Source organism: Eurosta solidaginis, chromosome 5, assembly GCF_040869045.1.
Source record: "Eurosta solidaginis isolate ZX-2024a chromosome 5, ASM4086904v1, whole genome shotgun sequence".
Classification (NCBI taxonomy): Eukaryota; Metazoa; Arthropoda; class Insecta; order Diptera; family Tephritidae; genus Eurosta; species Eurosta solidaginis.
In genome coordinates, this window is record NC_090323.1 from 107,294,028 (window position 1) to 107,320,986 (window position 26,959).

The 26,959-nt window shown below is 33.1% G+C and overlaps 1 protein-coding gene across 1 annotated transcript in view; it reads right to left on the reverse strand.

The window, feature by feature from the left end:
- Positions 1-1,247: 1,247 nt before the first annotated feature.
- Positions 1,248-26,959, reverse strand: part of Ltn1 (E3 ubiquitin-protein ligase listerin) — a 1,386,601-nt gene continuing 1,360,889 nt past the window's right edge. Inside the window, exon 17 of the mRNA XM_067791508.1 lies at positions 1,248-1,430. Within this exon, the coding sequence (XP_067647609.1) occupies positions 1,263-1,430 (168 nt within the window). The 3' untranslated portion in view covers positions 1,248-1,262. The remainder of the gene's footprint in view (positions 1,431-26,959) is intronic.

Below are 26,959 nucleotides of genomic sequence, written 5' to 3' on the forward strand. Positions count from 1 at the left end.
GCTCATTTAACAATCTATTAAATGACAAATCATTTCCAAATTTCTTTACATTATCCGTAGCTGTAAAAGCAGCATGAAATATAAAGTCAAGCTTTGAACTTAAATATTGAGGCAATGTTGGAAAATTATAATAGCAACCACAGGCGTCAAAAGTATGTGCTCCTAGCGCATTATTTACTTGGAAATCGTCAAAATATATATTGTATGGTATTACTATATCATTCGAATGAATAGAAAGAACGGCGTTTTAAATGCTTGGCCACTTATAACGTTACAAATGCTTTTGTTATTAAACAGTTTCATCGTATTACCAACAACAACGCCATCTAATTCAAAGAAAGACTTAAACTGAAATGACAATGGCATAATTTCAATCGTTCGTTTTTTCAGATAATAGTGGAATACCTTTTACAATTTTCTCTGCTATTATGTTTTCAATTACAAACACTAGGGCTCTCATACATATTTTCTTTTTTCAAATGTTTGATCATACGATATTCTGATGAAAAGTTTTCAAAGGGATTACTACAAAAATTTGAAAAAATTTCTTACTCTGAGAACGAGTTCCGATTTGTTAAGCTTTCGCGTTTTACAACTTCGTTTAAACATTCTGAAAAAACATGAAAGGATTTAGCGAATTCATTTTGTATGAATAAGACATCTTTTCTTGACATTGAAATTTTTGAATACAATTTTAATGAAAATTCCAGAGCTTTGATAATAATGTACTATAGTTAACATTTCTTCATGGCGTTCTGCACTAAAACTTTCGGTTAGACATTGCTCATTTTTTAATTTCAACTTTTGCTGTTCCTGTGGTAAAGCTGTATTTAAGTAAGTGGTTTTTGAAATTACCAAACGTAGAAAATAACTGCTTACAATCACCAAAGTTACAAATTTTTATATCACTTTGCTTGAGAAAATGACGTGATTTTAAATGTGCTATATAACAGCTTGTTGTTTGAAAAGACTTTTTACATAAAAAAAAACAAATCATATTGAAACATATACTTATTAGTTATCTTTGAGGTAATTTACAAGTGATACCAATGCAGCGTTTGTATATCTGAATTTGTTTTGATGTGTTTTGGAATCTTGCAGTTGGAGGTAGAACCGAGTGTATTAGCGTTGTTAGTACACAATCTTCAGCATCTAAACAAAGAAATAAACACAAATTTGGTTATTCACACTTCGCTTTCAAATTCACGTATTTACCTATTTGCTTCACACAACTTAAGGCAAGGTGCACACGAGGCTACGCGTCATGGACGCGTATTAGGCGCTGCAGGCGAAATCTGTACGCTTTGATGTCGAACACATGTACTTGAATGGAGAGCTGCGCACGGGGCGTAAGCTATATGAAAGCGACGAAGCATGAAAGCTTCATGTAGCAAAGCGTACAGCAATGTTGGTCGCTGAGCGTACGTACGCTTGAAAAAAAGGAAGAACAAGATGTTTGTTTACATTTTTTTGTATGCAAATTTGTGTAATTAGTTAGAAAATGTTATTTTAGTTAATAAAAGTGCGTGAAAGGTATATTACCAAAGCGAAAAAGAGTATTCAACACCATAAAAGCTTGGTTAGACCAGAGAATTTAAACACAATGAGAAGGCGTTTTTGCTAGATTCCAACTTTTTTGCATGTGAACACGTCTTGCACTTCACCACACACAATCCAATTTCAATGTTAACCAGTTAACAGCAGAAAATTCTCTGTCAACTGTTTCAGCTGGTGTATAAATTCTCTGGATTTTCTCTTAAATTGATTTCTTTGTGGGAATATAGGTATTTAGTAGGATTAATTAAATTTAAATTTTATTACTTGGTCGCTGAGCGTACGTACGCTTGAAAAAAAGGAAGAACAAGATGTTTGTTTACATTTTTTTGTATGCAAATTTGTGTAATTAGTTAGAAAATGTTATTTTAATTAATAAAAGTGCGTGAAAGGTATATTACCAAAGCGAAAAAGAGTATTCAACACCATAAAAGCTTGGTTAGACCAGAGAATTTAAACACAATGAGAAGGCGTTTTTGCTAGATTCCAACTTTTTTGCATGTGAACACGTCTTGCACTTCACCACACACAATCCAATTTCAATGTTAACCAGTTAACAGCAGAAAATTCTCTGTCAACTGTTTCAGCTGGTGTATAAATTCTCTGGATTTTCTCTTAAATTGATTTCTTTGTGGGAATATAGGTATTTAGTAGGATTAATTAAATTTAAATTTTATTACTTGTAGCAATATATTTGCTTGTTTTATGATTTAATATGAATTTGAACTTAATTAATATAATAATAGCAATATATTTGCTTTTTATGTTGCAGCAAATTGCAGAAATTTTGCTTATGTTAGGAAAATGTATGCAAATTGAAATATGCATGCAAATAGTGTTTTGCCGACGGCATTTGCACACTTGGAATTTCTGTGCACACGAAATCCATTGCATATTTATAAAACGTTAATTTGCATAAAATGTATGCATATTAACCATGAAGTATGAATTATTAATAAATTGAAAAATTGAAATAAATAAAATATTTGATAACAATTGAATAAATAAAAAAATATTTAGTTATTATTTGGACTATGGGTGGGAGGGGAGGTACCTATAAAGAAATTTCCTAAAGCATTTTATATGTGTTATTCAGTACAATGAGGTAAGTACCTATGTACTTGAATATTTTCAAAGGCAGGTTTGATAAGCCAAGTCAAACTTAAATACATTTGACCTGCCTCAAATCAACCCTTAAATATGTTAATAACACCAACAATACACAAAAGCCATGTGCCTGTTGATCAGATGTTGAGCATTGTATCATTGAATATATATGTATGAAAATACAAACCAAAGCAAAAAACTACAAATGTACATACATATATACATATTCAATAATACTCCAATTAAAGGCAGACATGTATAAAAAGCTTGGTCGCTTTGATGCTGTGGCAGTGTCTTAAGTTATTAATAAAACAACTTGTCGCTTTCCGCGTTATGAAGCGACCAAATCAATTATGGCAATCCGCGTATACGGCCATGTATATGTAAATATCAATGCTCGTAGCAATTAGCCGACGAAATACAATAGGCACGAGCAAAATTATGTGTCGTCGGTGGTTAAAAGTGTTGCCGTTTACACCTTTAACAACTCACAGCTAAAAGGGGAATTTATTATAAAATTAAAATAAACGAATTTATTGCTCTTTTGCGAAATAATGTTATATTTCTTCGCAAAATTACTTTAATTTATTTCGCCGCTCCCATATATTAATTTTTATCTATGAAAATAATGTAAAATTCTTACTTTGTACTGACATGTGATAAACAAGTCAGCATATACAGTATGACGTCACAGCGCGAATTCAGGCCAGAAACGGGTAAAACACCACTCTTATGTAGCAACTGCAACACAGTTGCTGCAAATTTGGCTGCGTGACTGCGCGAACAATTTTTCGGCAAAATATGATAGGGGGTTTCAAATAGCAAATAAAAATGTCCATAAGCTGTGACAACTCGGCAATTCAGGATATGAGAAAATTATTTGCAATAATTTATATGAACAATGGATGGAAATTTTTAGATTATATTGCTAATATGTTAGTGGACATTTACTAGGCAATATCTGTGCATGTTTATTTGAATTTTTTACTACCATATTAGTGCTTTCATACAGGCTTATAAATAGTTTGGTATTATTTCATAGGAAAAGTGCGGGGCTATGAAAGTAGTTATGCTCGTCATAATGAATACCCCCAATATGCGTCGAAGTTGGAATTTATAAAATCGCAAAAATTTGTCTTTTGACGATTTTATCAAATGCCATGTTGCCGAATTGTAAAATTCTATCAATTTGGACAACTTAAGAAGAAGCATTTATGAATGAAAAATCAAGAGGAAGCTAGTTTTCAGGATTTTGTGATTTACATACAAAACATGAGCATACATATGTAAATATGTATGTGTGCTTGTGCGTATGGTGTGGTTGATTGAAACTGTTTGTCTTTTATTTGAACATGTGAATGTACAAACATTTGTTAGCTTATGCATGGATATATTGGTATCAATGAAGTGGGTGGAAAATGGGGGTGTAGGCTGATCTTTAGTTTAGGAATATATGTGTGTACATATATACCAATCTAGGTTTGTTTATACCCACTCACCATTTAGGTTATTAAATTTTCAATTTCCCTACATATCAATATAATTTGATTACTCTTTCTGACAAAATAATGAGTTACCATACAATTGAACAAAAGAAATAATCAAATATGAATACTTTAGATGATCAAACACTGAATATATTTTTTCAACCACATTTTGGAATCATATATTTGAATCAAATGTGTTTACTTTAGGAGATCAAAAATTTATAATAATTTTTAATTCAGCTTTCTGAATCTTTATACTCAGTTGAGCAGAGCTCACAGAGTATATTAAGTTTGATTGGATAACGGTTCGTTGTACATATATAAAGGAATCGAGATAGATATAGACTTCCATATATCAAAATAATCAGGATCGAAAAAACATTTGTTTGAGCCATGTCCGTCCGTCCGTCCGTTAACTTGAGTAAATTTTGAGGTATCTTGATAAAATTTGGTATGTAGGTTCCTGTGCACTCATCTCAGATCGCTATTTAAAATAAACGATATCGGACTATAACCACGCTCACTTTTTCGATATTGAAAATTTCGAAAAACCGAAAAAGTGCGATAATTCATTACAAAATACAGATAAAGCGACGAAACTTGGTAGATGAGTTGAACTTATGACGCAGAATTGAAAATTAGTAAAATTTGGGACAATGGGCGTGGCACCGCCCACTTTTAAAAGAAGGTAATTTAAAATTTTGCAAGCTGTAATTTGGCAGTCGTTGAAGATATCATGATGAAATTTGGCAGGAACGTTACTCCTATTACTATATGTACGCTTAATAAAAATTAGCAAAATCGGAGAAGGACCACGCCCACTTTTAAAAAAAATTTTTTTTTAAAGTAAAATTTTAACAAAAATTTTAATATCTTTACAGTATATAAGTAAATTATGTCAACATTCAACTTCAGTAATGATATGGTGCAACAAAATACAAAAATAAAAGAAAATTTCAAAATGGGCGTGGCTCCGCCCTTTTTCATGCAATTTGTCTAGGATACTTTTAACGCCATAAGTCGAACAAAAATTAACCAATCCTTTTGAAATTTGGTAGGGGCATAGATTTTATGACGTTAACTGTTTTCTGTGAAAATGGGCGAAATCGGTTGATGCCATGCCCAGTTTTTATACACAGTCATCCGTCTGTCCTTCCGCATGGCCCTTAACACGATAACTTGAGCAAAAATCGACATATCTTTAATGAACTTAGTTCACGTGCTTACTTGAACTCACTTTATATTGGTATGAAAAATTAACGAAATCCGAGTATGACCAAGCCCACTTTTTCGATATCGAAAATTACGAAAAATGAAAATATGCCATAATTCTATACCAAATACGAAAAAAGGGATGAAACATGGTAAGGTAATTGGACTGTTTTATTGACGTAAAATATAACTTTAGAAAAAACTTTATAAAATAGTTGTGACACCTACCATATTAAGTAGAAGAAAATGAAAAAGTTCTGCAGGGCGAAATAAAAAACCATTAAAATCTTGGCAGGTATTACATATATAAATAAATTAGCGGTATCCAACAGATGATGTTCTGGGTCACCCTGGTCCACATTTTGGTCGATATCTGGAAAACGCCTTCACATATACAACTACCACCACTCCCTTTTAAAACTCTCATTAATACCTTTAATTCGATACCCATATCGTACAAACTCATTCTAGAGTCACCCCTGGTCCACCTTTATGGCGATATCCTTAAATGGCGCCCACCTATAGAACTATGCCCCACTCCCTCTTAAAATACTCAAGTTGAAAAAAAATAAAATAAATTGATGCAAGTGCTTTACATCTGCACCAAACATGCTATTGAATAATTGTCTCCTAAGACCTTACTTAATTATTTACAAAAAATCAGAGAATTAAATTTGCAATATACTTGCTCTGATCAGAGAATTTTTCGGTAACAGACGAACAGAGAAAATCGTTAAGAGAATTTTCTATTACGTCTTGCACCCTGTTAAGTTAACATGAATTTGGGGAATAGTGGTGAAGTGCAAGACGTGTCACATGCAAATGGATCGTAAGCAGTGGATGCAAAAAAAAAACGCCTTCTCATTGTGTTTAAATTCTCTGGTTAGACATTGTTGAAGCGATTAAAGGGCTAAAAAGTGTTGGAAACTAAAAATCACCTTGTTCTCTAGTCCGCGGTCGTGTTAAGTTGCCTTTCATAATTTACAAAGGCATGGGATGCAAACAACTTTTAATAACTATTTTCTTTTGGTTTCGGGGACGGATATACCTGAAGAAATTTAATTTCTTATTTGTTTCAATAATTGTTTGCTTTTTGTAGCGACGCTCGAATCTAGCTTCGTGTACAGACCTTGAGGCGTAGAGAAATCGTAGCTACATGTCTTATCTAGTACGCGTCTATGAAGCTACGCCTCGTGTGCATCTTGCCTAAGTCTTGCAAAAGTTATTTGCAGGCGGCGTTGGCAATATTTAAGTCGTAATACTGTCGAATCTTTTGTTTAAAAGTACTCCAATTGCTTTTTAGTAAATGCTCTTTGTTAGGATACAACCGCTTGAAATCTGCATTTATCTAAAAAATGAAAGCATTCAAGTATAAAGCATTTATCTATGTTTGTTGTATATGAACTATGTTTTGGGGAAATTTTAGAATAGCACCCCCTCTTTTGTAGCAATATGCACATTTATATATATATATTTTATTTGTGACAAAACCTGTGCTGCCACATCAACAAAAGTAATTATTACCTACAGAAAATTTGTTGTGCGGATATTCGAAATTCCAGCTATGGAAGAAGCTATACGATAAACTGCCATCACACGAAAATACTCAAGATCACATTAAATGTTATATTCAATGGCGATCTTTACAAAATCTAATTCAAAAGGAGGCTACAATTGATACACTTTTCAATGAACAGCTAATCACTGAAACTCAAAAGTGAAAAGAAATTTTATATAGAATTTTGGACACTATTTTATTTTTGGGTGAAAGGCCTAGCTTTCAAAGGCGAAAGTATATATCTTGCTGAACGAAACAATGGAAACTTTTTGGGCATCTAAGATCTCATAAGCCATTATGATACGATACTTAGAGTTCATTTGGAGAAAGTTAGGATTTCACAACAGCAGCACAAACGTTTACAAGTTCACTATCTTTCCCCAGACATTCAGAACGAGTTTGTAGAAATTTGTGCCAAGCACGTGAGGGAAACTATATTAGATCAATGCAAGAAAGCCAAGTATTTTGCTATTATCGTTGATGCTATGCTTGATGCTACGTTCATTTTGCGCTAACTCCATTTCAATTCGAAAGCAACAAATTTTACAATTCAAGAACGGTTTTTGGCTTTCGTGGATTGTAACCAAAAAACTGGTCAGGAAATCTCCTATTTAATTTGCCATACACTAGGTAAACATGAAATCCCATTAAAAGATTGTCGTGCACAAGGGTACGATAACGGCGCCAACAACGGACTACGTCACATTCTCGACAAAAACTCGAATGCTGATTACTCGCCTTGTGCAACCCACAGTCTCAATTTATGTGGTGTTGATGCTGCAGAATGTTGAATGGCTGCAATTACTTTCTTCGGAGTTGGACAAAAATGTTTTACTATTTTCAGCAGCAGTCCGCAACGATGGGACATCCTCAAAAAAATGTACCGAGCTCTCTTCATAGTCTTTCAGACAAAAGCCAAATTTGACTGCGCAAGCATACGGAGATGTTACCGGCATTCTCAAGTACATCAACAAGTTCGAATGTATCTTGTTGTCCTCAATTTGGTTCAAAATACTGACTACCATTAATGAAAGAAACGTGGTCCTCCAAGCTAGAGACGCCACCATAGATGTTGAGGTCCGACATCTTGATGCCTTATTAGCTGATTTGAAGTTGATCAGGAACCAATGGGAAATAATTTGAAAGAGAAAACCCAAAGACGTTTGAGTGAGACGTTTTCCTTTTTTTTTGGCAATTTGAAGACATGGATGAAACTACGGTTCGGTCGAGCGCAGCAAAATTTGTCCAAAAATACAAGTCGGACATTTCTCAAAATTTAAAATGCGAAATAATTCACTTGAAACACATTTACGAAGCAAATTTTGAATTGGAATTGCTAAATGCCATCTACATATGTTCAAAATCTGTGTACAATTTTCCCCAACATTTGTGTTGCTTTACGTATCTTCTGCACTATACCTGTCACTGTAGCTAGTGCAGAAGGTTCCTTCAGCGTCCTTTCAAGAATCAAAAATTTTCATAAATCGTGTTCATCTCAATAGTGAGTCTCAGGACTTGCCACGCTTTGTGTTAAATCCGTTTTGGGGGGACAGTTAAATTTTGATATTATTATAAAAATTTTGCAGCGAAAAAAGCAAGAAAAGCCACTCTTTGATATCCGAACCTTCTATATTGAATAATTAAAATTTATAATCATCATTAAATTTTTCAGAAATGTATTAAAATGTTACCAAATAGCTAGAAAAGATTATTTGAAAAAATATGTGGCTGTTAAAAGAGAATTTTATTTCTACGTTACAATAAAACAGTATAAGTAGCATATATGTAATATTGCTACAAAAAGCTAGGTACATTCCCAAACATCAGAGTGCCGATATATTGCTTTTTAAAAGTTTTTGTTTTTGTATTCAATAATCGAATGTACCTAAATTAAAATGTTTTTTGTCACACTTTTGCTGTTACAATCACAAAAATTTTATAGGCTGTCTTGTTTTGATTTCGAATTCAAAACACATTGCGATCATTTTCTATTAGCAATATAGGAGTATTACATATATGATAAGTAGTAAATATTCTGTGTTAATTTTATTTTCAGCTCTTAGTCCAAAAATCCTTTAGTTGATGTGGCAAAAAAATTTTTTTTTTGATGTAATCCGTCAATAATGAGTCATGAATGAGACGTCATTAATTCAAATTATTCAAATGGGTTATGAAATTTTTTATAGGAGACCCGTGAATTGTTTAGTCCCGGGCCCGGATTTTCTCTCTACGGCCCTGATCCTCTCCAAAGGCTAGAAAAAAATTTATTTGAAAGCTTGCACCTATTACGATTTATAAATAAATGGCATGTATTTCGCTCATTTAATTGAATAGTATCACTACCCAAACAAACTAACTAACGATTTAAATTTTCAGGAGCATATGTAAATTTAAAGCTTTCAGCCATTTCACTCTGTATTTTCATTTAATTTCATTTATCAGTCTATGATTTCATTAATCTTACAGACTAGATTTACATTCAAAAATCTTAAATGCTAATAAATTTTTTAAATATAAACGAGCTCTAAGCCAAATATTTGTATATTCTTAATAAAACACAATACGTGAACACATATCGACATATTGCATTCAAAAATTCCTGATGATGACTTCAGACTGAAGTCGAAATATCGACAAATTAAATAATATAATTGTATATCAAAAATTCACGTATTGTGTTTTATTAAGAATATACAAATATTTGGCCTAGAGCTCGTTTATATTTAAAAAGTTATAATTCAAAGGCCGTAAACAACAAAAATAATTATGCTAATAAATTTATTTTATACATAATAAGAGTTAAGTTTAGAGCTAAAAGACGCTCTCGGGAGTGCGAAGTCAAGCTCAAGGCTAAAAAAGATCCTGTTGTATTCATTGAGAGCCCTAGAGATAGGATCAAAATTGTGATAATTACACGGATTACTTTCACATGGAACGGATATTGGGCACGAATGGTTCTGCTCGGGACCTTAAAGCCAATTTGCGCTAGTAGTTCCGGGAAGCAACCCAACCACATATAAGATCATACACAAACAGCAGAGACTGTATAGATCGTCTGGCCGCAAGCGTGATGAGGGCACAGCGGGCGCGGTAAGAAGGTAATGGTTCTAATCTAATCGAGTGAAACTTTTCTGTACTCTTTCCAGTCTTTGAGAATGAGAGGAATAAATTTGGTTCCAAATTAGGGAAGCATACTCCACCTTTGAGAGAACTAAAGAATTATATAAAAATTTTCTGGTGTATGGATCTTTGAAAGCTCGCCCATATCGCCACAGGAAAGCCATATTGGAAGAGGCCTTAGGTAGAATGGGGCTAATATGATTTGCGAAGGTAAAACCAGAGTCAAACATTACTCCAAGATCAACGAATTCCCCGACGCTAGAAAGATTATCACTAGCAATGGAATACGCGGTATTAACCGTATTGAGGTTTTTCGAAAGCGTAATAAAGAAACATTTATTTACATTAAGACGTAGATTATTTATAATGCTCCAATTAGTTCTAGATCTATTTAGATCATCTTGTAAAAGGCATACATCTGACATGCTCGAAATGGTTCTAAAAACTTTTAGATCATCTGAGTAGAGCAGGTATTTTGAACTTCTAAAACAGGTTCCTATATCATTTATAAAAAGAAGAAATAAAATTGGCCAGAGAATACTACCCTGAGGTACCCCAGATGTGAAAATGAATGAATAAGACTTGATATTCTCAATGTCGACGAACGAGGTTATGTTAGTGAGATAGGACCCAATCCAACGTAAAAAGGTAGAATGGAAACCCAGTAGCTCAAGCTTGCGCAATAGTATGCTATTGGTGACAGTATCAAATGCCTTCGCGAAGTCAGTATATACAACATCAACTTGATGTCCATTTTTGAACGATCAAATGCAAAAATGAGAAAATGAGGCTAGGTTCGTAACTGTGGAGCGGCCACTGAGAAACCCGTGTTGACACTCATCTATGGACCCTTTTATTGCAAAGGACACCTTCTCTTTTACCACTTTTTCAAAGAGCCTAGAGGAAGTGGACAGTTTAGGGATGGGTCTATAGTTGGTTACAACGTTTTTGTTGCCTGATTTAAAGATAGGAGAAATCGAGGCTTTTTTCACCTATCGACAAATTCACCTCTTGCTATGGAAAAATTTAAAATGTAACTTAATGGGATGCAAAACGAAGTGCTACATTTCTTTAGAATAAACGACGAAAGCCCGTCATTATCGCTTTTTATTGACGTTTCTAGAGCTAGGATGCCTTTCATAACGTCTTCTTCTGAGACAAACATGCATCCGAAATCAACCGTTTGTTCGACATTGGCGGAAAAGTTACTAACAGAGTTGCTAGTTCGACGTTTGATTTAAAGAAATCTGCGAAAGGTTAACAGTATCCAATAAGCTCTCAGAAGCTATACCGCAGTACGACATACAATTTGGGATACTAGAGCAACCTTTTTTAGATCGTAAATATCTCCAGAACGCCTTAGGTTTTTCCTTCATCTCTACTTCATACCGAGAAATATATTGCTTGTATAAAAATTTGTCAAGGACATTAAAGCTTTTACTATAATGTTATGTGTCCGTAGACCGTAAACCGGTAGTTTAGGACAGGGAATATTTGTAAGGGGTCCCACCACTATGTTGTGTGCACTGGCTCTTACCCCGAGCTTCAGTTTCGTAGGTTCAGGTAAATAGTCGTGAGACCTAGCCATTTCCCTACCAGCCTAGACAGTAACAAGATAGTATAATATTTGCACACGGGAAGCTATGTACATACTTCTACCATGCAACGTATCACATTTTGCCCATAATCAGCCTAGAAACCTTCGTAGATATACATACATAAATACGCATGTAGGCTTTTGTGGGGCTGCTCTGCACCCGCCCTTCCATGGCATTGTTGATGGTAATAATGCCCCATTAGACAACCTACACTCCCTTTCCAATTAAACCAACTATATAGAAAAATTAGCAATCCATTATCTTATTTATTTTTTTTTTAGAATTCAACCCATTATATATTTTCTGTACTAAATATAACTCTAATAATAACTAACTTTTTTTTTTGGGAGTAACTTGAACACCGAACGGTAACCTACCGCAACAGCTGTTTCGGTATAAGGTCATTGCCCCAAATTTTTAGCTAATTAAATAAGACAATTTGTTAATGAAATCAGGTACATGTATATTTATAAGGCTATAAATATACTTATATCAATAGTTGTCAGAGACAAATTGGGAGAGTTCTCAAATAAAAAGAAAGAGTCAATAGTTTAAAACACAACAAAAATGTTAATCAGCCAGTGCATTCATATGTATGTATTGTATGTATTTATTTGAAAATTTGTTCCTAGCACAACAATTTTGACAAATTATTTAACAGTGCTAGTCATGAATAGCATGAGCTATAAAAATTGAACATTTATAATAATAAATTAGATTAATCAAATTAAATTAAATATAGCGGACAATAGTGAAATATTTATGTATGTAAATGTAAATCTTAAAACTAAAGAAAAGTAGTTAATAAATATTAAAAGACAGCAGTAGTGATGATAACCTTTGGCTGGTTATAGATTGAATAGTATTTAACAAATAAAGAAAGACACAGAGAAAGGAAAAGGACTTAGAAATGAACATTTTAACAACAACAATTTGAGATCCAGTTTAAGAGTCGTTAAAAAATGATGTTAGCTCTTTTCTGAAGTGCAGAGCATTACTTAAGAGTCGAAGACTAGTAGGTAGCGAGTTCCAAAGACGTATTGCAGTAACAAAGAATTGGCGCTCAGAGGTTAGCGAGCGGTATCTGATGTGCTTAAGAAGAAGCACCGATCTTGATGATTGCAGAAAAATAAGTTTACGATATAGATAGTCAGGTTCCTTCGTGTGTATCAATTTATGGAGGAAGGACAGTGTTTTGACTTTTAAAAGATTTTCGAAAGAAATGTTTAGCAACCTTTCAGCATGTTGAGATACGTGGTCAAATCTTTTCAACCCATAAACATATCTAGCAATGTTGTTGTAAACAACATTTAGTTTGTTCTTGCACAGATAGTCACAGTTTGAGTAAATCACACAACCATGGAGTAGCGTAGGTATTAAGTACGCTTTAGCCAGAAGTAGTCTTATGTGCAAAGGCGTGAAATACTGTGTTAACCATAGTGTACGAAGCATTCCATACACTTTCCCAACCTTTCTAAAAATATGGTCTTTCCATGTCAATGTTTTGTTAAAAATTACACCTAAGTTTTTCGCCGTATCTACGTATTCTATAACGGAATTGTCGAACACTACATTCTCTAAATCATTAGTGGGAAAAGACCTTCTATGAATAACAATACATTTTGACTTATTCGGGTTTATACATAAGCCATTCATAGCAGCCCATGAAAATATTTGATTCAAATCGTGGTTTAAGTTACTTATGCACAAGCTAGTTTGATCACGAGGACAACACGTAAATAACTGCACATCATCAGCGTAGATATGAACATTACAATACTTAAGGACATCGGGTAAGTCATTGATGTACAGAACAAATAACAGAGGACCCAGGATAGAGCCTTGAGGGACGCCTCTTAAGACATGAAGGAAGTCAGACTTTTCACCATCTATACATACTGCTTGAGTCCTATCGCCAAGATATGATCTTATAAGGGCAACTGCATGACCAGAGAAGTTAAATAGGTTTTCCAGCTTCCTACAGAGCAGAGTGTGGTCTACAGAATCGAAAGCTTTGGAGTGGTCAAGAAGTGTTAAGAAGGCAATGTAACTTTCATCCACTCGCTCACGAATTTCTTCTGTCACAGATAATAGTGCCGTTGTACAGCTCCGCTTTGACCTGAAACCGGACTGACTATCTGACAGGAGCTTGTATTCATGTACATATGATACGATTTGCCCATATAGAATACGTTCAACGACCTTAGAGAGGAAAGGGAGTATGGCTATTGGTCGATACTCATTATTTTGTTTACGGATTGGAATAACTTTTGCAGCTTTCCAGTATATTGGGAAGACACCGGTCGTCAAAATTGAGTTGACCAAGTAAGTAATGTGGGGAAGGATTTTGGGAAGAATGACTTTTAAAAACTTTGAACATATACCATCAAGCCCCATTGCGTTAGACTTCACAGAAAGTATGGCTTGGACAACATCACAATTATCGACACAAACAAACTCGAAAGGGCTAGTGTCAACATTAATATCATATGTACATCTAAATATGTGAAACCGGCGATCACTCTCCGTAGTGGTTTGCAACAACAAGAGAAAAAACACATTGCACTAGCGATCCAGGCTCAATCCGCCTATTCGCCTGCATATGTACATATTTCTGTACTTATGAATGAATAGCGATAGAGATATAGAACAATATAGCTTGTAGAAAAAAGGAAATTTACTTACTGGTTTCGCCTTCCCACGTAGCGACGAGGCCTCACCGCTGTGTAGTCGTTCTGCTTTTGTTCTTATTAATTATAATCGATTATTAAAAGTATATTTAAGTGACAAAATGAGTTTACTAAGTGATCCCACTCTTATTTTACGGTCTTTATTGTTTGTTTGTTGTGCAAATCAATTGAGAGATGTTTAGATAGGCATTCAAGTGATATACAAGAAATTCTTCTCTTTGATCTTTTTTTTTTTTTTGAAGCGTTTACAATCATATGTATGTATGCATATAGATATGTGTACTTATGTACATGGCCCTTGATTAGGAATTTTAAGGAAAAATCCAAGAGACGAAAATTTCAACTACGAGAATATTGCTGAGGTCGATTAGCACCCAGTGGTACATAATATACACACCATTACATGCGCGTGTTATGCTTTATAAATTCTTGGAATTCTAATCCAATTAATAATAATTATGCCGTTATTTGTTTAAGTCTTAAAAACGAACTAAAAGTTAATTTTATATTATCCCCGCGCTACCTTATAATTTACAAATTTCGTATATTTATTTTTATCTTTGTTCTCTTCGTTTTTCTGTTTTTTTTCTTCTTTTGTTTTATATATACATAGGTGTTTATATTATATATATGTATATAACGTATGTCAAAAAAAAAAAAAATGATCTAATGTCATATATGTATTTAATTTCCCGCCTTTTTCTTGAGTTTTGTTCTTAGTTTCCACAAATGGCTGCCCTACATGTCACTTAAAACTTTATTTCTTTAACAAAATTAAGAGTTTGCCGTATGAATTTCATAAATCTGTCTGCTTTGGTTTTACCGACTTTTGTTGATGACATGGGATACAACTCGAGGAATGGTGAAGTTCATGAAGGTTTGCTTGTACTCTCCGGATGCATCCGGGAATGGTTAGTGCGGTGGCCTGCACATGTAGCAATATATAGGTGGTTTTCTGGAGGTGGCCAGGTGGCCAGTGGGGATTCTTCCCGCATGAGTTTACCGCGCCTTAATATTTAAGGAACTTAATACTTTTAGCGAACTTTACTTAATAAATTATATACCGCGCACGTTCCATTAAGTAAACGTATAATATGTATGTATATATTTTTTTCCACCGAGAATCTCCACTGACATCTGCCTCCTTCGATCGCTCGTATCAAAAAGAACGAAACAAAAAGCTATTTCCGGGAGCATGGCCCAAGACAAATTTTTAACGGCTATCCAGTCAGCTGATTCGTAGCTGGTATAAATGGAAGTGTTCGGATAAGCTGTGGTGAATAAGATACGAAAAAAAACTTTGTACCGGAAATCCAAATATGCCCAAAGAAAACTAGTGTATTTTTGTCCAGGAGCGTTTACGTCACAAATATGTCCCTCGGTACAATAATAAATATATTTTTCCTTATGAAAGACATCTTTCGAGGCTTTATAGAGTTTATAATGTTTGTTTCTAAGATTCTTAAGATTTTTTAGATTTTTCGTATACCACGGAAGTTTATGAATTCTCGCGGGAAGTAAAGGTAGATTACACTGGATCAAAAATTCCAATGTTTTTTCCGCACCAGAGACGCCATAATGAAATTCCTATGTAAAATCATTATTCCGAAAATCTGGGTTATTTTTAATTCTATGGTAACGTTTTTAAGATATTTCGAATTACCGTTTTTCAAAAAAAAACTTTTTTAAAATTGGGTCCACTTAATCATATATATCTCAGGAACGATTCGAGAAATTCCAAAACAGTTTGAAGCTTTTGAAAGGTAATAAAATTTGCTATAAACTGTGCATACCACACTTTTTGCTAGGCCCCGCAGATTCAAAGACAACGAACAATCATTACGGATTTTTTCAATTTTTTATTGTAAAAATATACAAAAATGTGTACTTTACCAGGAAGGATCTAGAAAACTTTCTATTTTTTTTCTCTCTAAGCTCTGTTTTATTACAAAAAAAAAAAAATAAACTGTCATTCAACAAAATCGATGGACTAATACAAAAGTTGTAAGCATTCAAGTAAATATATCCATTTAATACTTAAATACCCTACTGGTACATATGTGTTAGTTAGCAAGTAGATTTTCGAAGGGTTATTAGATACAAAAAACGGTTAGTGTCGTTTTCTCAAACCCAGGTACATTTCAAGCAAGATCATATTTTTAAGGCAGGTAGTGTTTTCTTTGTAGAACTAGGGAACCTTTTTGTCTAGGTAGGCGTGCATTTTTACTTGATCTAATTCTTACTTGTTCCTTCATAATATCTGCAAGGCTCGCCGGATACTGTTCAGTTTATAATTGCAGTTTATAACCCGTCATTTACTTAAAAATATAATATGAATAAAAGGGCGCGAGCGTTCGCCAGATATGTTCTGTTTCATCTGCGGTCAATTTATCTTTAAAAGGATGCAACGTGTGTTTTCAAATCCTGTGAAAGTTACATACTATAAGTATTTTGGAATTGAGCCTAAAAACAATGAAAAACCATGGACACCGAATACTGTCTGCACCACATGTCGAGCCGAAGTGATTTTTTCGGAAACCGGAACAAAAAGATGCGTTGCAAAAATTAGGAATTTGCTCCCTTTTAATGCATAGCTGATTAATTTCTGAAACTATCTATTTGGGCGACATATGAAATTTATTACACCAATGAAGTGGAGGGAACCAACTTGCCATTCAACGGACTGCTATATTTGTACTACAAAAATACTTGGGGTTGGAAAGTCAAGAAAAGCAACCTATGCGACCGTATCTACAGTTTCATTACCAGAACTAAATTTAACGGAAGCTACATCGCCAGAATCAAATTTAACTTTCCGGCAAAGAAACTCTTTGTCACAAGCAGAACTCAATGATTGGATAAGGGATTTGGAATTGTCAAAGGAAAAGGCCGAACTACACGCCTCTCGTATGCAACAACTTGAATTTGATTCATCCGATGTTAAGGTAACATATTATAGAACTCATCACGAACAATTTTCAAAGTACTATACGAAGGAAGACAGGGTTTGTAAATGCAAAGGCATTGCTGGTCTATTCAAATAGTTTGTTGAACTATATGATTCAAAAGAGTGGCGATTGTTCATAGACGGCAAGAAATTAAATTGAAAAGCCGTATATTGCATATTGGCAACCAAAAGCCATCTATCCCGATCGCGCATGCAGTAAATATGAAGGAAACGTATGAGATAATGCAAAAATTGCTCAAATTAATCAAATAGGAAGAACATGATTGGAAAATATGTGCCGATCTTAAAGTCATTGGAATGCTATGTGGTCTACAAAGTGGATACATAAAATACTGTTGCTTTTTATGCAAATGGGATAGCCGAGCTCGTCAAAACCACTACATCATAAAGGTTTGCCAGAACGAATCGAGTTTCAAGTTGGGCTGGATAACATAAAATACTCCCTACTTATAAAGAAGGAACAAAAAATTCTACCTCCGCTCCATATCAAGCTCGGCCTTATCAAAAACTTTATCAAGGCTTTGGACAAAGAAGGCGAAGCTTTTCATCATTTGAAGACAATCTTTCCAGAGATTACAGAAGCAAAAATAAAGGAAGGAATTTTTGTGGGACCGAAAATAAGGAAAATAATGACCAATAACTATTTCAAAGAACTTTTGTCACCAGTGGAGGCAGCAGCGTGGGATTCTTTTGAAAGGGTCGTTACTTCTTTTTTAAGCAATCACAAAAGTCCTAACTACGAGATGATAGTGAACGACTTAATCAAAAGCTATGCGGCAATGGGTAAATAAAAAAACATATTTGAGACCGTTTTCTCAGTTAATTTCAAAACTTATCTGCTCGATAAACAAAAAATTTGTACAAAAATTTTTTAATTTAGAAAAATACAAACAAAAAATTTGCTCTGAATTGAAAGATAAATCCAGCCTAAGAAAATTATATACTTATGTTTCACTTATGTATTTATATAATATACTTTTTTATTTTCTTTCAGGAGTAGATATATTTTGAAAAATTCATTTTCTACACTCCCATTTAAAAATTTTCCTGCAAAATCTTGGCGAAGAAAGTGACGAGCATGGCGAAAGGTTTCACCAGCAAATGAAAATGATTGAAAGTCGGTATCAAGGGTTCTGGGATGTCGCTATTACTACTGTTGGTTTCTCATAAGAGAAACCGATCCTAATCTAAATAAGCGTCAAAACAAGACGCATAACTTTTTCAATTATAAAATAAGATCATAGAGACAGAATCATATGTACATATGCTATTATTTGTAGGGTACTTAAGTTTTACTATATGGATATATTTATTTGAATGCTTATAACTTTTGTATTAGATTTTATCGAATGAAAGCTTATTTTTTTTTGTAATAAAACAGAGCTTAGAGAAAACAAAATCTGAAAAAAATAATAAAAAAGTTTTCGAAATCCTTCCTCGCAAAATACAAATTTTTTTATATTTTTACAAAAAAAAAATAGAGAAAATCCATAATAATTGTTCGTTATCTTTGAATCTGCAGGGCCTAGCAAAAAGTAATGTATGCACACCATATATATAGCAAATTTTATTACCTTTTAAAATCTTCAAAGCGTTTTGGAATTGCTCAATTCGTTCTCTAGATATATATGATTAAGTGGAGCCAATTTTTTGTTTTTTTTTGAAAAAAAAAAACGGTTATTCGTAAATATCTCAAAAACGTTACCATAGAATTAAAAATAACCCTGATTTTCAGAATCAGGGGTGGTTTTACATAGGAATTTCATAATGGCGTCTCTGGTGCATTTTGGCTGTAAACCAGTGTTATCAGAGAAAATTTCGAGTAAATTAAGAAGAAGAAAGGCATTCCGCTACGCTTTTAGCGGAGCAATGACAGCTTTGAGTTAAATGACTGATATAAACATATTTATAATACTCACCACTTAATGAAAATCAGGACCCGTATCACGTATTACGATCAGTGACTGAAAACCATTTTTACTCAAGCGATAACGACGCAACTGTCAAACTTTTTCTAAAAATTATCATAAGTTATGGATTTAACGAGTACTACTTGGTGCTAGTTCAAATATGCCATTAATTCGATACCATTTCAGAGCTATTGTGATTTAAAAATAGAGTTTCGGTCACTGATCGTAACACGTAATACGGGCCCAGCTTCCTCACCTTTTTTGTGGAGCTCATTACCAGCACAGACCTACGTATATATAAATAAATATATTAATATTTATAATAACCAACATTTTTCATTTCAAGTTTTTATTACGCTAATAATGCACAAAATGCACCTTGTGGTTATTCAGCCACAGAAAAACTGATTTGCTACGTTCAGCGCTGGTAGCATGAGCGACGCACAGTGGCGCCTCTGCCGTTAAAGCATGCCAAAAATCAAAAAAATCATGAAAGCGTTGCAAAATCTAATACATTTTTCTAAAAGAGAATTTTCCAGGGATCAAGAATATACAAAGTTGACCAATTTTCAACTTTGGGAATGAATTGAAATTTTTCTTCTTTTTCGTTGTATTTAAAATGGTTTTGTGAGTAAATATGGCGGCCGGTTGTCGTTTTATTGTATAGCAATTAAAGATAATTTAATTTAGGATTGAAACAAAAAAAATTGTTTTTTTTTTTTGTTAAAAGTTGGCGGATATACCTGTTTTTCGAAATGCCTATTTTTAGACCCTTTTTAAAACTTTGGTGTAAAATTAACAGTAGTTATTTGTGAAATATTCAGTTACCTAAATTCACAAAGTCTACCTGCGTCCAGCCGCAACTTCCCTTTTTACATCAAATAAAGTTAAACAACCTTGGGCAAAATACGCGCCTGAGCAGGTATATATTATAATTCAGTACGGCCGTAAGGTCGTTTTTGTTATTGGAACTTGTTAAAAACATACATTTTTTAGTTATGAATTGTATACCTGAAATTCATTTTAATAATTTGAGTAGGTATATAAAGCTATCCATCATACAATGCACATTATAATTCGTCTTTTGGAGATTAAGGAACTAAGTATTCTGTTTTCTTAAATAAAGTGAATAGTATTTTTAAAAATAGTTCACAGTTTAATGTTTAGTCAGATACACTCGAAGCCAATTCTAATATGTATCTAGAAAACTCGAAACTATTTGCGGTGTTTAAATCTACAAGGTCAAGACGGGACTTCGTTAAGGCTATTATGAGAGAATTAGCGAGTGAAACAAGCATTAAAGAAAAGGAAGGCCTTTAAGGAAAAATTTGTTTACAATACATCATGATAGAAAGAAAATGGAGTACTGGCTATTAAATATAAAAAAGACGAAGAAAACGTAAAGCCTCATATAACAAAAGCAGTTGCGGTAGCAAGTCCAGTGCGACTGATGAGGATCAAAAACAGCATTCCCACATCACCAAACGCGCTACCTAGGAAATACACTCCCGAAGAAGCTTTGGCGCTGTTTATAGATCTCGGCTTAAGGAAGAAAAAATATATTATATTGCGTAAGTCATTATTGCAACGTAATGCCGATATTTTAACTGGATACAAAAAAATTACTCAAGCCAAGAAAGAAGCAGTTCCTCTATATTGAGCTGAAATTGAGCTACAAAACTTAATGGATCATACGTCTACACGACTTCTTCAAAGTTTTATTGAAGGAAAGTTGAAATCACTGCCAAAGGAGCTAGCAATGATAACTAAGTGGGGCTGTGATGGATCATCAGTACAAAGCACATATAAACAAAGAATAAATGTAGACGATGAAACAATTACAGATAGTAATATGTTTATGGCTTCTATTGTTCCATTACGACTAAAAGATGAAGCTTCAGAATATTGGAAAAATCCACGTCCGTCATCAATTATATTGTGCCGTCTGATATTATTTTAATACGAGAAGGAGTCTTCGGAACTCATAAAAGCTATAGTGAGTGATATAAAAAAGCAAATTGCCAAATTAGAGCCAACAATAATTGAAATTGAAGAGGGGAATGTAATTAAAATAAAGCATGATTTTCTTCTAACAATCGTCGATGGAAAAGTTTTGAACTTAATAACAAATACGACATCTACAATGAAATATCCAATTTGTAAGAGCCAAAAGGACTTTGAAAATCTTGATGATTCAATAACTGACGAACTAAATTATGAGTATGGAATATCTCCTTTGCATGCTAGGATAAGATGTATGGAATTTGTTTTGAAGCTGGCTTATACACTAGCACAACAAGGAGAAGTTTTCGACGACAATACAATATGTCTCCTTAGAAAACAGGAGAAAAAAATAATTCAGGATGCATTCTATAAAGAGATTGGCCTTAGTGTTGACTATCCAAAGTATGGATACGGAAATACAAATGATGGTAACTCCTCAAGAAGATTTTTTGAAAGCGATGAAGTGACTGCTCGTATAACAGGAGTTGATAGAGATATTGTGAAAAGATTGGGAGTAATTTTAAATATTTTAAACTGCCATGAACCATTTAATAGACCCAAATTTGGAGAATATGCATCTAAAACTACAGAGTTGCTGCATCAAAAGTATCCTGAGAAGAAACTTACACCAACGGTACATAAAATTTTAGCACATGGAAAAGATTTAATAGAGTACCAGTGCTTACCATTAGGAGAATTGTCTGAAGAAGCTTAAGAATCTAAGAACAAGGACTACAAAAGATATAGATGTATGAACACCTGCAAAGTATCACGAGTTAGACAAAACGAAGACCTTTTCAACATGTTAGCTATCTCTTCTGATCCAGTCATATCATCTATGAGGTATGTAAGAACATAAAAAGATCTTACAGATGCGTATAGCTCAGAAATGGTTGCTTTGTTAGATATATGTTCCAGTGACGATCACAATGTTAAGATAGAATAAGTTTCTCACTTCTTATCACAACAATGAAAAAGAAATTTACTAATCAATTTTGTTACTTTATTGAAAAATAAAATATCTATGTACAAGTTAATTTTTTATTTCAAATAAAAGAATTAATTAATTTAGTAATTTATAAATATATACTTTTCGTTATTGCATTTCTCTGAAGTTTATCAAATTTATTTTAAAACATAGGCATTTCGCCTTCAAACGAGTATTAAATTTTTATAGAAATCAATAGGTCTATCGAGTTTGGTACAAATTTGTAGAGCGGTTACTAAAATAAAGCTTTTTAGCATATGTGGGCAATACCACTTCCCTTTTCCAAAATTCGTTGGCTGTTTAATCTTTAGCTCAAATAATATTTCATTGAACAACTTTCAATAACTTTTAGTTATTAATAAAATACATATTTGGCTTGTAAATTAAAAAAAAAAAAACATGTAAAATTTGACGATAAATTTTGAAGCACCTTGTTATTGTGGCACCAAAAACGGACATTTTAGTTTTATAAGAGTATTGCCATTTAAAAGAAACAATACGTCTATCGATTTTGGTAGTTATTGATTACGTGACTACTTAGATAAAACTTTTTATCATAAGTGGACAGTGCCACGCTATCTTATCAAAATCATTAGTTTATCTTATTTAATGCTTAAATACGTCATTATAAGACAAATCTCATTATTTTTTTTTTTTATTTTTTACTAAAAACATTTTGTTTTTGCATTTTTCAAAAATTTTCGAATTTGACGAATTTTTTTGAAGCACCCTGTATCTGTGACATTCTGAGCTTTCACACAATAAAACTTCAAGTAATTAGCTTTCATTTGCATTTTTTGCAATTTTTAAAATATCTTCATTGGTTCAAAAGTTATGATTTTTGCAAAGAAAAAACTCAAAAGGCGCCACTGTGCGACGTTAGCAAACATATGTACATACACATGCATATTTGTGCTTACACAAATTATTTTGCTTCCAAATGCATTATTTTCTTTAATAAAATACACTTGCACTTTCAATAACAAGTTCACCATTCAAAATATAGTATTACTTACGTTTTTCTTTCGCCAAGTAAAAATCCTTTCTCTAAATTCAGCTCTTTTCCCAACATTCAACTTTATAGCGCCGCACAGTGTTTCGTGTAGAACAAGCTAGCTGGACAAAAACAAAATTCTTATTCCAAGAAAATTGTAATGAGAAATGAAAGAAAACATACAAAATAACGGGATTTTTGCTTTGTTTTTGATATTTTTGCTCATATATATTGAGTAATTGAAGTAAGAAGGCAGGAGTGGCCGTAAAATGCATTGATTAATTTGCAAAATTCTTGTTGAATATTAAGCTTCATATTTCTTTTAAGTGAACACTTTTATATAATTTTTTTGATGGATTCTAATCTCTAAGGTAAGTAAATTTTTTTAATAGTAATTATTTCGAAATTAGAGTATTTTAAATATATTTAACATTCCGTCATTTAGAAGAAAAGGTATTTTTTCTCTATATTTTTAACTTTAGGGACAAAAAAGTTACATACATCCGCGGACATCCGGGCTAAATTTTACATATGTTATAGTCGCAAGTATTCTCTAATAGTCGAAAGAAAAAACCATTGCGAATTCTTTGCACATCTATTTTTAATTTTTTTTTTTTTTTGGTAGATTTAGTTATCTCTACATATAAAATAGCATGTATGTAATAAGTAATTTTCACATAATTAATTTAATTATTTACATTGTTATTATTATTGTAATTCACTTTTACATTCCTGACTGGTACTATAAAATAATTTTGTAAAAATTGTAGTGCCAGGATAAATATTCAAATAAATACAAAATATGTATGTACATATGTACAGTCACTCACATAAATAAGTAGACACCCTTTTTGCACAATTCTTACAATTTTCGCTTTCGCAAATTTATTTTAACTAATTCCCATAAGAAAATTTGTCACGATCTATAACAAAAACTAAATTATATTTAAGAAATGCTTGAAAAATTCTACGAATTTTCATAAAAAGTTTTAATTTTTTATCCGAATTTTTAGAATTTTTTAGAGTATTGAGATTTGTAGTCCATTCTATTTAAGTACAATAAAGTAATATTCTTAAGTCCTTTAAATTTTTTTGGATCTATGTCACTTATTTACATGAGTTACTGTATATGAAATAAGCAAATGTATGCATATGAAGTAAAATTTTGGAAAAAAATTAAAAAAAAGAACATATGGCTGAAAAAAATTACGTAGTTGTAATAAATGACTGCATATGAAACGGAAAATCTCATAAAATAATTTTGTCCAGCTAGCTTGTTCTACACGAAACACTGTGCGCCGGCGATATCGGCTTCATTTAAATAACTTACCCTGAAAGAATTGGTGCTAGTCAACAAATCGGTTCTTGACTTAACGGAGATTCGGTGAAATTGATGGAATTATGGTTAACTCGACCGAGTTCTTTGTCAAGCGAACAAATTAGTTTATTCATTTCAACAGAAGAGAAATTTTCGCTCTTAAGTTAACAAAATTCTGTAAAATTAACAGATTGCTAATCAATCTAACTGATTTTTCTGTTAACACAACTGATCTCACTGGTCATTTCAACAGCGATCAACAGTCAATACATGAGCAAATTTCAAAGAGAATTGTACGCTCACTGCGCTCTCTACTTTGTACTTATGACGATGGTGCCACTTGTTAAAAAAAATACCAAAATAAGAAAACCACCAAATCGAAAGAATACACAAAATGGGGAAAAAACAAAAAACTAGTTTTTCAGTTATCAATACAAAACGAAAAACCCTTTTTTGAATTTACTGTGCAAAAAATTATGCGATACCGGGACACCTATTTATCGGGTACAATTTTGCAACTTCTCCTCCAAGCGAAATGCAAAATTGCGCCCTCTTGTTGCAAAAGTTTTGTATGAACGAACAGGATTTTTCCAAAGTTAGTAACATTTTGTTCAAGTTTTTACGAATTTTCACTCACGCGAACGAATTTAATAAGATAATCACGCCTATTCTGCATTTCGATTACGTTCCCGTTCTACGCTCCGCTTCAATCTAAGTTTGGTATTCTGTATTACGACGGAATCGTAAAGAGAAGAGGAAGAGCAAATAATTTTTCGAAATCAGCTGTTGGTACGGAATGTGTGAACATTGGAACAAAATAAATTAAAGAAAATTTGTAAAAAACACTGAAAAACGTTTATATTTCATTAGCCACGCCATTTTATATAAAAAAAGCAATAGAATATATTGCCGCAGTGTTATATTTTTTTGAGTGAAGTGCTTTCATAATTGTAAGTGTGTTTTTGTCGTTCTTTTGGCCAATTCCCTGCCGTGGCCACCAAGTTTTGTTAAAACGGACTCCTGCATGAATATAGTTGACATTTTCTGAATTTTAAGGATGCTACTTTCATTGCACTGGCCTAAAATACTTTATAAAGGTTTATTTATTCTTTCCGCAAGGATTGTTTACGTTTTCGCTTCACCTTCCTCTACGCCGGCAGCTTGCTTTGGCATATAACTGGACCCAACGAACAGACACAAATTATAGCTGTCTATTATAATGGAATCATTTATGGAGTTGGAAATTGCCACGCATACGAAAATTGCCAGGCGAGAATGGAAAGACAAATATAGCGAGATTTGTGTAATCCATTTGAGATGAGTGACGAATTGTAAGAAATTGAACTTAAAAGTGGTAAAGTTTAATGACTTATTTTCTTATTTAGGGGCAATTACGTCCAAGGACTTCGACATCGACATGTTGTTTTTGACCTGGAAACATATAAAAAACAATCATCATCAAGCCTTCTACGTTTCTTAACAAGTTTTACTTACATTTTTGTTAAAATTCTGTTATAAATTAATACAAAAAATAAAAATAAAATATTTTTCCGTCAACTAATTTGCAACTTAGAAAAACGGAACTACGATCGAAATGCAGAATACAAAAAATCGAACGATTCGAAGTTGGATCGAAAGAGATTGGAACACAGAATACCAAAATTGCCAAATCGAAAAAATTCCAATCTAAGTCGAAATGCAGAATAGAGCTGTATAAAAAACATCCTTTTTTAATGTTGATGTTTCCGACAACATACAAGTTTGAGTTGTTTTGGAATCGTTTCAACTTAAAGTGTTAAGAAAATTAAACATGCCGTATTACATGTAAATTTACCCCAGTGGTGAATTACCTTCCTGCTATTTGATTCTTTACTTTTCTATAACTTACAAGATCTCTATTTAAAATGTTGTGTCAAACATTTATACTACAAGTTTTGTTCGAAACAATGAAGTGTGGCAACTACATGTGAAAGAAGAAATTGAGAATGAGTTGAGCTGCAACTGAAAGAAATGAGAATCAGTTTTGTGACTACTATTTTCATTTCTATTTGCAAAGCGAAGTTCAAAACTATAAATTAAATAAATTATAAAATATAAAATTTGGTGAAAGTGCGTTTAATAAAACAAAATAATAAAGTATATAATGTTTAATGTGTGCCAGCATATTTGATGTCCAATTGAAGTTCTAACCGAACTAAGTGCGTACATATGTATGTATATGTAGCAAGCATGCGTATTTATGTATTCACATATTTACGTATGTATGTATATGGCCACCGTGGTGGGATTGTAGCGTGCTCCGCCTGCCACATCGTATGCCCTGGGTTCGCACCCCGGGCAAAGCAACATCAAAACTTTAGAAATAAGGTTTTTCAATTAGAAGAAAATTTCTCTAAGCGGGGTCGCGGCTCGGCAGTGTTTGCAAGCGCTCCGAGTGTATTTCTGCCATGA